Genomic DNA, 13,611 nt, shown 5'->3' with positions numbered 1-13,611 from the left:
ATTTGCAACCCCAGACATATGTGCCATATTTTTACAAAAAATTTTGTTATTTTATGCCACGGGCTCTGTAACTGGCGATTGCATAAAGTTTCGATGGAGTGGGCACAAATTGAAAAGATACGTCTTTTCATGTGTCGAGCCAACCTCTTTTTAACAGAAAAAGATCATCTCGTATGAATCAAATAGTAATCAAGAGCTTCTGCATAGGCTAGGTGAATTCTTCAAGTAACTAAAAACCTCTGGCGTTTATTGAGAGCCGCGTTGGGTTTTTGAGCTGTTAAACCAGACGCTCGAAGTGTTTTTTGGTACCATAAAAAAATTGCGATTTCGAAGTTTTGAAAAAACGAACCTTAATGGAGGTAAATTTTGACTAAAAATATAGAAATTTCCTGCATTTTAGCACCTGGCATCAACACACATTCGGAATTTTAAAGATTACATGTGCTTGTTTAAAAAACTCTTTTCGAACAAAGTATTTCCTCTAATATGACATTGCACTGCAAAAAGGTTCCCTTTTGCACAAAACTTACACCCTGAAGCCTTTGAGGACAAAACAAACCAAAAACTTTATTTAGTTTAGTACTAATCCCTCGAAAATGTCCATTTATTACTTACAGAGCCATTTAGAATTCAAATTGCCACATGAGAGATCAATGCTATAAATTGCAACTTTTGTTCTGAATCTCCAATTAAGTGCGTCATTGCCTTTCAAATTACAATATTCTTTTTAGCAATTCACCGCCACGCATCGTTTTAAATTTACGTAAAACTTAACGTTTTTGGTCAAAAGACTACAACAAATATTAGGTTATAAAATGGAAAGAATTTTAATCAAATCTTTTTACGACACCAATGAGCGTAATTTCTTTGCTCCTTTTTCGGGCTATGTGATCTTTGACGTCAAACTTTTTCTCAACTTCATTTCCAAAAAATTCTATTTGAAATTATTTGTTTTTAAATTTTGGGGTGGCGTTTTTGAGGCATTATAGAACCTAATGTAAAGCATTTTGGGTGCTCAAAAGTGACGCTTCTACTCTTTGTCGATAAACATTAATTAGAATTGTTTGAAAACCCTAAAAATTCAATGACGTAATAGCAATATAAAGCACGCAAAATTTGCATATATATATATATATATATATATATATATATATATATGTCTGGAAAAGCTCGTGATCACTTTTGACTATTTTTTATAATCGTTCAAATTCATGAAAGGTAGTAGTTGGAACACGATTCAATGTTTCTATGACTTTTTTTGTAATATTTTGAGTGAACATTTTTAATTGCTCAAAACTTTTGATCACAGCGTTTATCTCAGAGCTGGATAGTTGTGGTTAGTCCAGCAGATAACTTTTGTCTATTGATGAAAAAGAATACATATTTTTGGTCCTTGTCAAAATCGAGTTTTTGCCCAATAAATTAAGCAAAAATAATTTGCATCGAGCTTTATGTTGTTTTTTTGCAGAAAACTCTCGCGACTTATTATTCATGATTTATAAAAATAAACAAATGTTTAGAATTTATGCACAAGGCCGCAGATGTGCATTTATTTAAAAAATCCTATTTTCTTCCTGCAGCATAAGCTTGCGAAAGTAGGATGAATGCTTTTAAACTAGTTTGCACTAGGTTTTATCCTCCGTGTAGTTGTTTTGAGACGCCCCAGGTTTAGGTGTGTGATCCTACACTGCTCTGATCAGACCATTTGGGTCGCACATTGGTGGCGTGGTGCGACCCAAAATTCATGGTCTGGGAAATGCTTGAGTCCCACGAGTCGTACATGATCTGATCAGAGGGCTTTGTGTCGCACGATAGTCTGATAAGAGGGCAAAGTCTGGGAAATGGTCTGCTCAAAGTGGTCTAGAATCTCGCACCTAAACTGGGGCATCAAAATTGTGGAAGTACACTTTTGACGTACAATGGTGGGTGCACTTTGATCAAAAGTCCGAATCAGCAAGGGTATGGATTCCCCCCGTTTATGTGCCCCAATTGTTTGTACGGTATATTAATTTGATGTACTACTGATATTAAAGTATGTATATGCATACCATCAAGTCCAAAAAGACTCAATTCGCAAATTGAAACCGAAGCGTCGAAATCATCTTCTGGTAAGTTGACCTCTATCTTCAGAATAGAACCAACTTCCTCACACAATACATAGTTCCACCCCTCATTTCCCAAGAGATTAATTCCTTCAGCTCCACCAGTGCAGTTTCGGCAGATATACTCCCCATCACAGACGTACACTGTGATGAAGGGCAGCCGGATAAATTCTGGAACAAATTCAGAAATCGAAATAAAGCTTGATTTGTTTTTGGAAAAGCCGACTTCAAGGCCAAATTTCCAAAACTTGTCCTTACACAAAATTATCACTGTAGACTAATCTGGCTCAGGTCCAATATAACATTGAACTCGTTTTCCCTGTAAATAAACTTAAGAACCAATCGGGAATGGGTAGAATGTGGAGGAAATAATAAAAAAATATAAGAAATTTCTAACTTTTCTTTACTAACCAGATAGGTCGTCATTTCTGGTGTTGATTCCGACGGCTTTGATGTAGTGTCTGTTTTTCATCTGGACAGTAACTGTTCCGACATCAGTTGCTTTTGAATCTCTCTTCAGCTCAGCGCACCTGTTGTTGTTGAAGTCACTGCTTGAACCCAGTTCGTTCAAGTCAATAAAGACACCAAGATCACCTAGATCGAAAGAGAGCCAAAATACAAAATAAACAAAACCAGGTTGCCCTAGTCGAGGTCGCCCTAATATTCCCTTTTTGAACATACGAAATCGTCGGTATCGTCGTTTTTTTTCTAGCCAGAACCACAAAAGTTCCTACACATTTTTTAGTCGACGTCATCGTTTTGTTCGGGGTTTAACAAAAGAATGGTTCGGTATAGTCGTCTTTAAACGTAAGACATTTTCGGTATTGTTTTTTTGAACACATAAAAGATTTGGTATAGTCGTTTTTAAACGTAAGACATTTTTCGGTATAGTCGTTTTGTGAACATAAGAGAGATTCGGTAGTGTCGTTTTTTAAACGTAAGAGGGATTCGGTATCGTAGAGAGAAATACAATGAACTCTTATCTTTTGGGTTTTAAGGGCAGATTAGTTCAGCAGATCCAACAGAAAAAAAGGCATGTTCGTTTTCGTACTTAACTAATCGTCAAAAACTTTGCTTGTAAACCATCACAATGTGTGTCAAATCTCCTGGAATGCGATAATATTTTTGAATTCACAAGGTAACCAAGCAATTTATGTTCGTTCAATCAGTTTTGTGAACAAGCTAAAGACGAATTTTCAATAGTGTTGCATAATCTTTCAGAATTTTTCTCTAAGAAGAACGTTGGAAAATCCTGCAAGAAGAACACTATCATAACTTATGACTAAATAATCAGAAAAATCAAAATTTCTTGTGGCAAAAGATCCGACATTTTCTCACTTCTAAGCAATTTCTTGCGTTTAAATATCGGACATACAGAAACTTCTAAAACCGAACATACCGAATCTCTCTTGCATCCAAAAACAATGCTACCGGTCCTTTCTTTTGTTCAAAACGGACAATACCGAACAAAAGAAACCTATTGACGCTCTCTTACGTTTGGAGCCGAACATACCAAAGATTACTTTAAATTTTTTGTTGTTTTGTGTGGTCTTCTCAACAAGGGTTACGTGGTCACGTCTTGGTTCACAATGACTAATGCAAGTACCCAAACAGACCATTTTGGCCTATGAAATTACCCAGGAAGACCCAAAAACCTTAAGACCCAGACTTTAGCTTGCTCAATGTTTTGGCGCCTTCATGTTTCTAGCGTTGTAAAATTTTTCGCCTGCGTATCTTTCAAATACGCACCGTACCCCCTGTGTTCTTTCAAAAAAAGGTGTTTCCCGGGGTTTGCCATTTAAAATATGACAATTTCAGTGGAGTCAGTGAATGTGGTAAAAAAGTTCGAAACATAACCCAGCGCTATTGGGATGCTTGCAATAAAAATTGAAAACTGTCCTCATCCGGTGAACAAAGGTTTCAGTTTTTGTCTTCATACTAATTTGGTTCCGCTCAAAGAAGATTTCGAGCATTGTTGAATCTGATCAGAAAACTTTCTAAGCGCAAAATTTCGATCCTTGTCTTGAAACTTTTTGACTCCGAGTTTTTGTCTCTGCTGTCACGAGTTAATTATAACGCATTGACCAGAGAGACATCTGGATCTGAAGTTTCTGAGCAGAATCGACAAATCAGAACTGGTATCAATTGCCGGTAAATATTACCAATAAATAAAAAAAAGTTTTCTTATTCGAAAATTGACTAATTAAAGCTTCCGAATCAAAAACATCCACCAATGGCAATTATAGGAAACTAGTTTTGGGTTTTCCTTTCATCAGTAGAACTCTAAGGATTTGAATTTATTTAAAAAATTTGTTGAAAACAACAATTTTTAATTCTCCGATAAAACTATTTCGATTGCAACTAGGCCTGGATGGCAACAGAGAGAACTTCGAGCGCTCTTGTGTCCGAAAATAGACGGTTAAGAGAGAATCAAGCCTACTCTGTTCATGAAGCGCATTTGAGTATCATTAGAAAGCACAGCGATAACTGAAAATTTTTTTAGGCCCAATTGAAGCCGATCAGAGGTTGTTTCCACAGCACTGCGCTGAAAACATTTCGCGTGCGGTGGAATCTGCTCAGGTTCGTTGGGAACGGTCTGATGAGATTTGGGTTCCGCCTTAGACCCATCCAAAATCTGTCAAAAAGGTTTTAACCGAAAAAAATATGCAATTTTGCACGTTCAAGATTGATTATTAAACGATTTTCAAGCAGCAATAACTATTACAACTTTTACTTTTGTCGACTACTGGTTGTTTTACGGTCAACCCTGACCATTAAAGTCGACCCAAATTCTACATACTCAGTTTTGGTTGACCACTGTCTTTTCATGAATTCACATCTCAAATAGGGTGAGCTGCGGATGCGCCTGGAATCTGATCACAGAATTTTTCAGCTTTTTGGAGGTTAACTTGGAACCTGTGAAATTTACCTATAAAATGAATGAAGTCTGCTTCATCTCCGTTTCCAATTCCATTGTCTGGTTCCTCTTCTATGTGACCTGTTAAAATTGGGAAATTATAGAGATTCATTTGATGCCTCAGCGTCGTTTCAGCTCATTAATTTGCAATAAATGCGTTTCGGCAAGAATATTTTTGAAATCAGATAAATACCCAGGGAGAGGTGCACGACGTAAATTTTTACCCGAACTCAAGTTAAAGTAAAGTTAAGGTAAATTTTAATTTGGCTTTACCTTATCAACGGATTAACTTAACTCCGTTAAAGTAAAGTTACCTTAACTTTATTTAGTCTGCAAGCCAGCTCATCCAGGCCAAAATCGGCTCTGATCAGTAAGACTTAAGTCGCGCACTGGGAGTGCCAGACCGACTTGATTCGGAAACGGGGGTGCCAGACCCACTTCGGTGCCTCACTGGGGATACCCTGAGGGACATATTTAACTGTTGATGTAGCAGTACTTATTGGTAAAATGAATTATTTTCTGAAAAAATACGTCATTTTATTTATATTGGTTCTTCAGTTTAAAAAAATTGTTCCAAACAATGGAAATTTTTCAGCTCGACAAAAATTGACATAATTTGGTCTTTAGGGTGGTCTTTGATGTTCATCAAGTAAAAATGAGAAGCGCTCCTCAAACAAACAGTCTCCTTTGGGGTTAATTATCTCTTCTTTTTTCGGGGGACTGGCCGTTTTTCGGCTCAACTACTTGGTTCTGATCAGAGAGTGCAGACTCTTGAAAGAGCCTTGTTCAGACCATCCATACAATAGACCACGCTATGATCAGACTAACCAGATTCTGGAGGGGGCTCTGTTCAGGCTGTCCAGACCTTAGGTAGTGCCCTGATCAGACCGTGTAGACTCTGGATAGGGTCCTGATCAGACTGTCCAGACCGTAAGTAGTGCTGCCAGACTCTTTGGAGCGGTTGCGGTTTACCTGTTGTGCGCGACCCAAATCTGTCTGATCAGGGCTGGCTTGGAAGAATAATTTTAAGATAGAGAGCTATCTGGGCCGAAAAGTACTGCTACTTCAACCGTTTTGTATAACAGTTGTGTTGTATATAGTTATTTTTTAAGCTAATGCGCTCTTTTTTTGTCATGTGAGTTTTACACACCAATTACTTCAATTTAAGAGAACATTGGTTCACCCTTACACAATTAGATTTAACATAACTTAAACATAACTTAAAAATTTATATATTTCATAGTGTATAATACTATCTTCGTATTATTATAGAAACGAAAAACTGAATTACCTGAGTATTTACAGGCTCGTGTAAAGTATCGTGCACTGTATTTTACAGGTAGTATGTTACATGAATAATTGTTATAAGATTACAAAAAAAACTATTTCAAATGAGACAATGCACGTTTACAATCATTAAGGATAGAGAGAAATTACACTTACATTTGTTACAAATGCGAACAAATCCAAAATTTATTTTATTATTTATTGCTTTGAAGAAATCACAAAAATTTGATTTCACGCCATGAAACTTTACCAAACTATGTATTTTTATAGTTTGCAACAAACAGTTTAAAGAAAGGGATTCTCAGATTTCTTTTAAATGTTGCATTATCACATGGGCAGAGTAAAAGTTTTTTAGGTTCAAAACTTCAATACTTCTTCGAATTACAGTTTTATCGCAGTGTTTGCTCCTAGTAACTGTCGGATGAAAAAAATTTCCAGTTCTTCAATGTTTATGTCAATCAAAAGTAGGTAGCAAGCTTGATTTTAGAATATTGAATGATGGTTTTCGATTAGTAATTAAGAGAAAGAAGTTAAGGATCAAACAGAAGTTAAGAATCTGCTCTCGAAAATGACCTAAAGTATTAAAGGCTTACAAAATTTGAGAGTCTTTCTGCCAGAAAAACTTATCCTACCATGATTAATTCTTTAGTAATTAGCTATTTATATTATCAAGCAGTGCTATTGATCACAATTGATAACCACGAAGGTGAGTAGACCATCTTTATGCAAAACAAATTATTGAATGACTACTTGTCTTTTTAAGCATTTTTGGAGGACTATTTGTCTCCTGAACTGTTTTTACTTATTGCTGCAGTTATTATGCTGGCAATTGTCTGATCAAAGATCAATTCTATCTGGGTTGGTGTGATAAGAGGCGGATTCAAGCGCACATTAGTCTGCTCACAAAATATTCTAAACGCAATTGGTTCTGATCAGAGAATAATTTTGAGCAAATTTGTCTCTTTCAGTTTTTTTGTAAATTTTACTGAAAGATGTTGGATCTGCCAAGAGGCAACAGAAACGTAGCCTTCTGATTAGACACACCTAGAGTCTGATGACTGTGATCAGAACCAAAAAATTCCAGCTAGTAGCAAATGCCTGCCCTCTTAATAGGGAACTTTGATTAACTGTAGACCACGGCGTTTCTTATGAAAAGCTGTCTAAGTTCATCCAATGAGTCAGACATATGCACTAATGGTACACTAAATAAATTTTTGTCTCAGCGGTTGGGTTTTCTTCTCAATAGCAATACTTTTAGAATTGGTTTTTTCTTAGATGAATTTATTACTTCAAACATCAATTTTTAGGAAACGAATATGTTATAGCAAATTTAAAGATCTTCGTTCATAGTGAAAACAATTCGAGACCATTTCGAGCGGAATTGAGTCTGAGTCTGATCAAAGGCGATTGCGAGCGCACAAAAGTTTGATCAGGAGCGACTTTCGAGTACACAATAGTCTGATCAGAAGCAACTTTGATGACACAATCATCAAGACAATGGCCTGGTTTTGGTCTGGGCCATGGTTGCACTATCATCTAGACAATGGTCTGATTCCGGTCTGATCAGAGGTCATTATCGTCTGGCAAGGTCTTATTCGAGGCATATATGAGCGCACCCCATGCAAAAACGTTGTTTCGAGCGCTGTTCAGTCTGATCAATGGATTTTTTGGTCTGTGATGGTCTGATCAGAGGTCACTTCCGGATGGCACCTCAACCTGGGAGTTTCTCAATTGTTAGAGAAAACTTATTCTAAAGTGGTTTTTCTCTTCAAGGGATGTTAGAAAAGGTCGTTATTAACACGCATAAGAAATCAAAAAGCCGAAGGTCTTCAATAAACTTGATCGGTTGGATGGTTATTCATCGTATTTTAAACTTAGGAACTACTCAGTTTTTTGCGGTTACCCGGACTAAACGTCAAGTCTCAATCAGTTCAGGATCACGTAAATTGCAAATCTTGGATCATTGTTGTGTCATGTCATTTTTGAGACTTGACAAGCCTTGAATCAGTTTGACCAAGACTTGACAAGTTTTGAATTAAGCTTGGCAAATACTTGATAACTCTTAAATCAGTCTTGGCCAAGACTGATTCAAGAGTTATCAAATGTTGGCCAAGTTTTATTCAAGACTTGTCAAATCTCGGTTTCAAGACTGATTCAAGACTTTGTCAAGTCTTGGCCAAGACAACAAGTTTTGAGTCAGCTTTGGCGTAGTCTCGGCAAGTCTTTAATCAGTCTGGAGTCAATTTTTGCGCACTTTTTTTTAATAGTTGTACATATTCATTAACACAATAACGAAATAGGAAGGGCACCATTTGAAACTGCGTGCGTGCACAAATCTCCGAGTTGATCAAAGAAGTGCAAGAAAACACATGAACTTCTCAAAAAATGGGACAAGACTTAAAAATTCTTGAGTCCAGCAAAAAATGGGACAAGACTTAAAAATTCTTGAGTCCAGCTTTGGTCAAGATTTGACACGTTTCCAATTAAGTCTTGGCCGAGACTTGGCATGCCTTGAATAATAGGTTACCAGTAATGCAAGTTGATTTTAGTAAGAATATCACTCGTATTTTATGCAATTCAAGAACGGCAGAATAAGTCCTCTAAACCATTTTTGCATTTTTGACCGAGCCATCTTCACAACAGAATGGGACCCGATTAATATGTGATATATATATATATATATATATATATATATATATATATATATATATATATATATATATATATATATATCACATATTAATCGGGTCCCATTCTGTTGTGAAGATGGCTCGGTCAAAAATGCAAAAATGGTTTAGAGGACTTATTCTGCCGTTCTTGAATTGCATAAAATACGAGTGATATTCTTACTAAAATCAACTTGCATTACTGGTAACCTATTATTCAAGGCATGCCAAGTCTCGGCCAAGACTTAATTGGAAACGTGTCAAATCTTGACCAAAGCTGGACTCAAGAATTTTTAATTCTTGTCCAATATGTGACTATGACTTGACAAGTCTGGGGTAAGTCTTGGCAAGTCTTCGCAAGTCTTGGACAAGTTTTGACGATTCTTAAGACTAGAAATAGGCCTTTAGCAGCAGTCATTTGCTAATCAAAGACGTATTCCATTTAAAAAACACTGATCAAGACTTAAAATTTCTTCCGGGTTGGCTCTTGCGGGCGTTTAGAAACAATTTTTTGCAGTAATTTGATGTGTGAGTGTGTGCTTATCATTTTTAGTGGAACTGTTAGACATATAATATTTAATACTAAAAGTTCAAAAACATCGATAAACTTAATCAGCAATAGTCGCTTCGCAGTTCTGACTTCACATCTTTAATCGCTAAGTGATTATTGATAATTGCCGTACGTTTTTAATGACTTATATTATAGTGACCTAAACGTATCCTATACTTAAAACGCGCGTGCATCATGTTATAAATTGTCGAAAGTTGGCAGTGCCAAGATTCAAAATGCCAGATGTTGATTTATAAAGAGACTAATGCTGAATTTTGTTGAATTTCGTCGTTTTAGAACGTACAAGTTGCGTGTTTTGAGTATAAGTTATGAGACTCATCAGAGGTCACTTCAATTCTCTGGCTTAACATCGCGAACAATTACGCTTTTCTTGATAAACGTCAAAGGTTCTCAGTGACTTCTAGTATAGTTACATAAACGTAGCCCAAGTTTAGACCTCGACATATGACAAGACTAAATATTTAAAACTTTTCAACAAACCTTCGAGGAGCAGATTCCGAATTTTGATGTCATAAGCGGCAGAAGGAGCAATTTTTGGGTGACCTGAAAAAAGAAGTCTGAAGAAATATTTTTCACCATTAGCCCGTCCCAACTACTCTTATATTATCTTCAACCCACTAACACTTTTTATCTCTTCCTTCCTTATTATCGTTTCCTTATTACCAACGCCCTCGTTTCCGTTTTCACCCCCCCCCCCCTTAACCCTTTGACAATATTTAAGAAGTTCACTTTGAGTTGAGTTGAGAGAGGATTTGGTTACCTATAACACCCCTCACATACATTTGAATGTCACCCAACCCCAAACCTTATCTTAATTTTTGTGGCGGAAAACTGTCGACAAGTTGATAAGCGAACAGAAGATGCACCGCAAATAATTAGAGTTTTTAGTTAAGAAAGAAATTGTATCGAAAAATTTTGAAGCAGACCTGAGCAGTAGTGACCATCGCCCTCTAGCGGCCATTTGCACATACAGAAGTATTCACCCCCATTGAAAAAACACTCGGCCATTTCGTGACAAGTATGTTGGCCAGTCTGACATGGATCTAAACAAAAATTGAGGTTTCTTTTTAACCATTTTATGATCAGCTGATCAGAATAGAAAACAAACAGCACTCATTTACTGCTGCGCAAATCTTCGGTCAAGTTTGAAAAAATTTTTACTGCAAATTTTGTAAAAGATTGTATTTGTTTTGCAACATTTTGGTAACAAGTATTGTAAAATTGACAATATCTGCAAAAAATTTGGTAAAAAAATTAAACTTGCATAAGATTGAGAACATAAGAAAAGCGTTTTTTGAAAAAAAAAGACGACACAACTTTCAGGCCAACAGAAGATGATTAATTTTACAATTTTTTAAACAAATTTTGAGTTTTTTATTTCATTTCCTGATTCATGCATTTTTCCATTCGTCAATCAAATGGATATTTTCATGCACTAAGAAAAACGTCTTTGACGTGACAATACTTGACAAAAATAGAGTTAAAAAATTAGAGTTGTGGAAGCTTTCACCCTCAAACTTTTTCGAAACAATTGTTTCTCTTACTACTTTGAACAACTTCTATTTCTTTTACAGTTTTCTAATTTCTGATTTCTGATTCACGAATTCCAAGATCGAATAGAGAGATTTGAACTTACCAAGTAACTCCAATTTTTTATAAAATCTAAATTTACGTAAAAACAGATTAAATTGAAAATTAAACTCATTTTCTTGTTTTTCCCAGGACATATTTCAATTCGTTTTTTAAAAAAGCAAATTCAGATGTTTGTTTTCTTAGCTAAAAAATCGATGCAATTAAAAAATTGTTTTTAAAGTTACTAAGCCTTTTTTTAAGAAAAAAAATTTGATAGTGTTGTTCGCAATTTGAGGCCAATCAGTAAATTTTTTTGGTTCCGTTTTCGCAATTACCTATTCTGCCAATCTGAAATCTAAATTTACCCAGTTTCTGAATCTGGAAATTTAATTTACCCAGGTTCCAACCCGGGTCGATGTTTGGCGGTGAATTTTCATAAGAAATGATGTCAAATGCGGTGAAAAAAATTCAACCCGTATTTCTTAGATCTTTTTGTGGTGAATCGCAGTGAATTATTTATTTTCATCCTGTTCATAGTATTCTTACAAAAAAAGCTTCCCTACACGGATTCGAACTCCTTACCTCCTGCATGCCGTCAACTTCTGATTCTAGTGGGCCAACTGTCACATAATTCTATGATATTTCTTGTGAAATTAAATCAGATTGAGTAAAGGTTGAAGAGCTAATGTGTTGAATTTTGTAAGAAATGCGTTGAATTTCGCGGTGAATTTTTATAAGAAATGCGGTGAAATGCGGCGAATTATCTTTTTTCACCGAATTCTCTGCTTTCACCGCATAGATTAGATTAATTTGCCACAAAAGTCTTTACGGTGAATTTGTGAAAGAAATTCGGTGAATTATTGCTTTTCACCGCATTCACCGCAAAAATTCAGCCAAAAACCTCGAACCAGGAAAAAACTAAAAATTTGGAATTTCCATTTTTCACCCAATGCAGCTTCACCTAATCCAGGTTTTTTCCTTTTCAATGTTTCCTTCGAAATCGTAAAATTCAAAATTTAACTTTTCAGATATCTGATTTTTCCTCCCTTTGATTTTCTTCTGGTAATTTGATCTCAGCGGTTGTACTTCGATAGCATATAGTAGACTTTGCTACTCCAGTAGAAATGTTGGTTAGCAGTGAACATTTAGGTTAGTAAAAGTGTGGGGGTAAAATTGTCAACTTTCTACCCCAGCCTTCACAGTTTTTTCGCTGTAATCCTTTTGCAGAAAAATTCCACTGAAATAGTGATGTGATAAAACAATTGACTTCACACAATTGACAAAAAGAATAAACTCATTGTTTTCTTATGATACTATTTGTATGATCACAAATTCCAGTCTTTGAACGTTTTTCCATTTTGATAATAGTAGTTGCACATGTTCAGTCTTGAAATATACTGTAAAGTATTACAAAAAAACAGAGTAATATGATGAGAAAAGACTAAGCAAAATAAGAAATACGTTAAGCAGTCTTATACTAAAATTATTGGCAGGCTTAGGATTTTAAATGAAATTAATTTTTCATACCTGCGGGACCAATTTCACTCGGCTCCAACTCGGCTAAAACATTTGACATAATTATACTTTCTTTCGTTCAAAAACCTTCGATTCGAACATAAGAAACTTTTCCATAAGAATTTACTATAATATTTCACGTCCTCTGTAACGGGGGGGGAGGCATAACGTACTTGGGTTGGGGGGTGGGTTTGTATCACAAGCGGAAAAGATGCTAACGTTCTATCGGATCTTATTCGTTTGTGCCCCCCTCGTTTTGCGAGTGAATATTATTTCCACCTCAAATTCCACGTGTTTATGTTTTCAGTAATTAGCTACTTTGTAATGACACGGGCGTTGTAACAGAGGTGGGGGGATAACGTAGTGGCGGCACCAACTGAAAAGATCCGTGCTATATCACAACTTATAATTGTTCACCCAGTGGGTCATAAAAACACTATATGGGGGCACATAAGATCCCAAATGCTGTATTTCATTTTTTTTTAGTTGTCCGGGTCAATATTTCTTGATTTTCATATACCCTGGACGATACAAGAGACCTTAGTTTTCCAAGGCTAAAACTGCTCATACTTTGACAAGAAGTAGCAATCCAAGGTTGACGTCCGGGCCGAAATCATCTGCGATCAGAGCGAGCCAGACCGAAGTGATCTCTGATCAGGCTATATGATGCGCTCGAAACTCCGTGATTGCTCAAACTGAGCTCGGAAGTGTTCTCTTATCTGACTATCGCGCGGTCGAAAGACTGCAGATCAATCTAAAGTGCGCTCGATACCACCTCTCATCAGACTCAAGTGCACTCAAAATTATTTCTGATCAGACTCAAGTGTGTTCGAATTCAAATCTGACCAGACTCAAGTGCGATCAATATCGTGTGACCAGAGAAACGTTTTAAATATTGAGAAATCGCTTAATATCACTATAATATATTCATTTCAATGAAATTAATTTATTCAGAAATATTTTAAGCTAAGTAAAAGCCAA

At 36.1% G+C, this 13,611-nt stretch overlaps 1 protein-coding gene across 1 annotated transcript; it reads right to left on the bottom strand.

Annotated features, from left to right (window-relative positions):
• Positions 1–783: 783 nt before the first annotated feature.
• Positions 784–12,691, bottom strand: LOC142354226 (uncharacterized). Its single transcript, XM_075406478.1, has 6 exons — positions 12,643–12,691; positions 10,024–10,086; positions 5,032–5,100; positions 2,514–2,696; positions 2,049–2,273; positions 784–791 (listed from the first exon to the last, which is right to left on the bottom strand). The coding sequence occupies exons 1-6, from the start codon at positions 12,689–12,691 to the stop codon at positions 784–786; spliced, it is 597 nt and encodes a 198-aa protein (XP_075262593.1).
• Between the last annotated feature and the right edge of the window lie 920 nt (positions 12,692–13,611).

The sequence above is a fragment of the Convolutriloba macropyga genome, chromosome 15, assembly GCF_964194025.1.
Source record: "Convolutriloba macropyga chromosome 15, txConMacr16.3, whole genome shotgun sequence".
Classification (NCBI taxonomy): Eukaryota; Metazoa; Xenacoelomorpha; order Acoela; family Convolutidae; genus Convolutriloba; species Convolutriloba macropyga.
The sequence above is the reverse complement of the archived record's forward strand: the minus strand, read 5'-3'. Positions and strand labels throughout refer to the sequence as shown.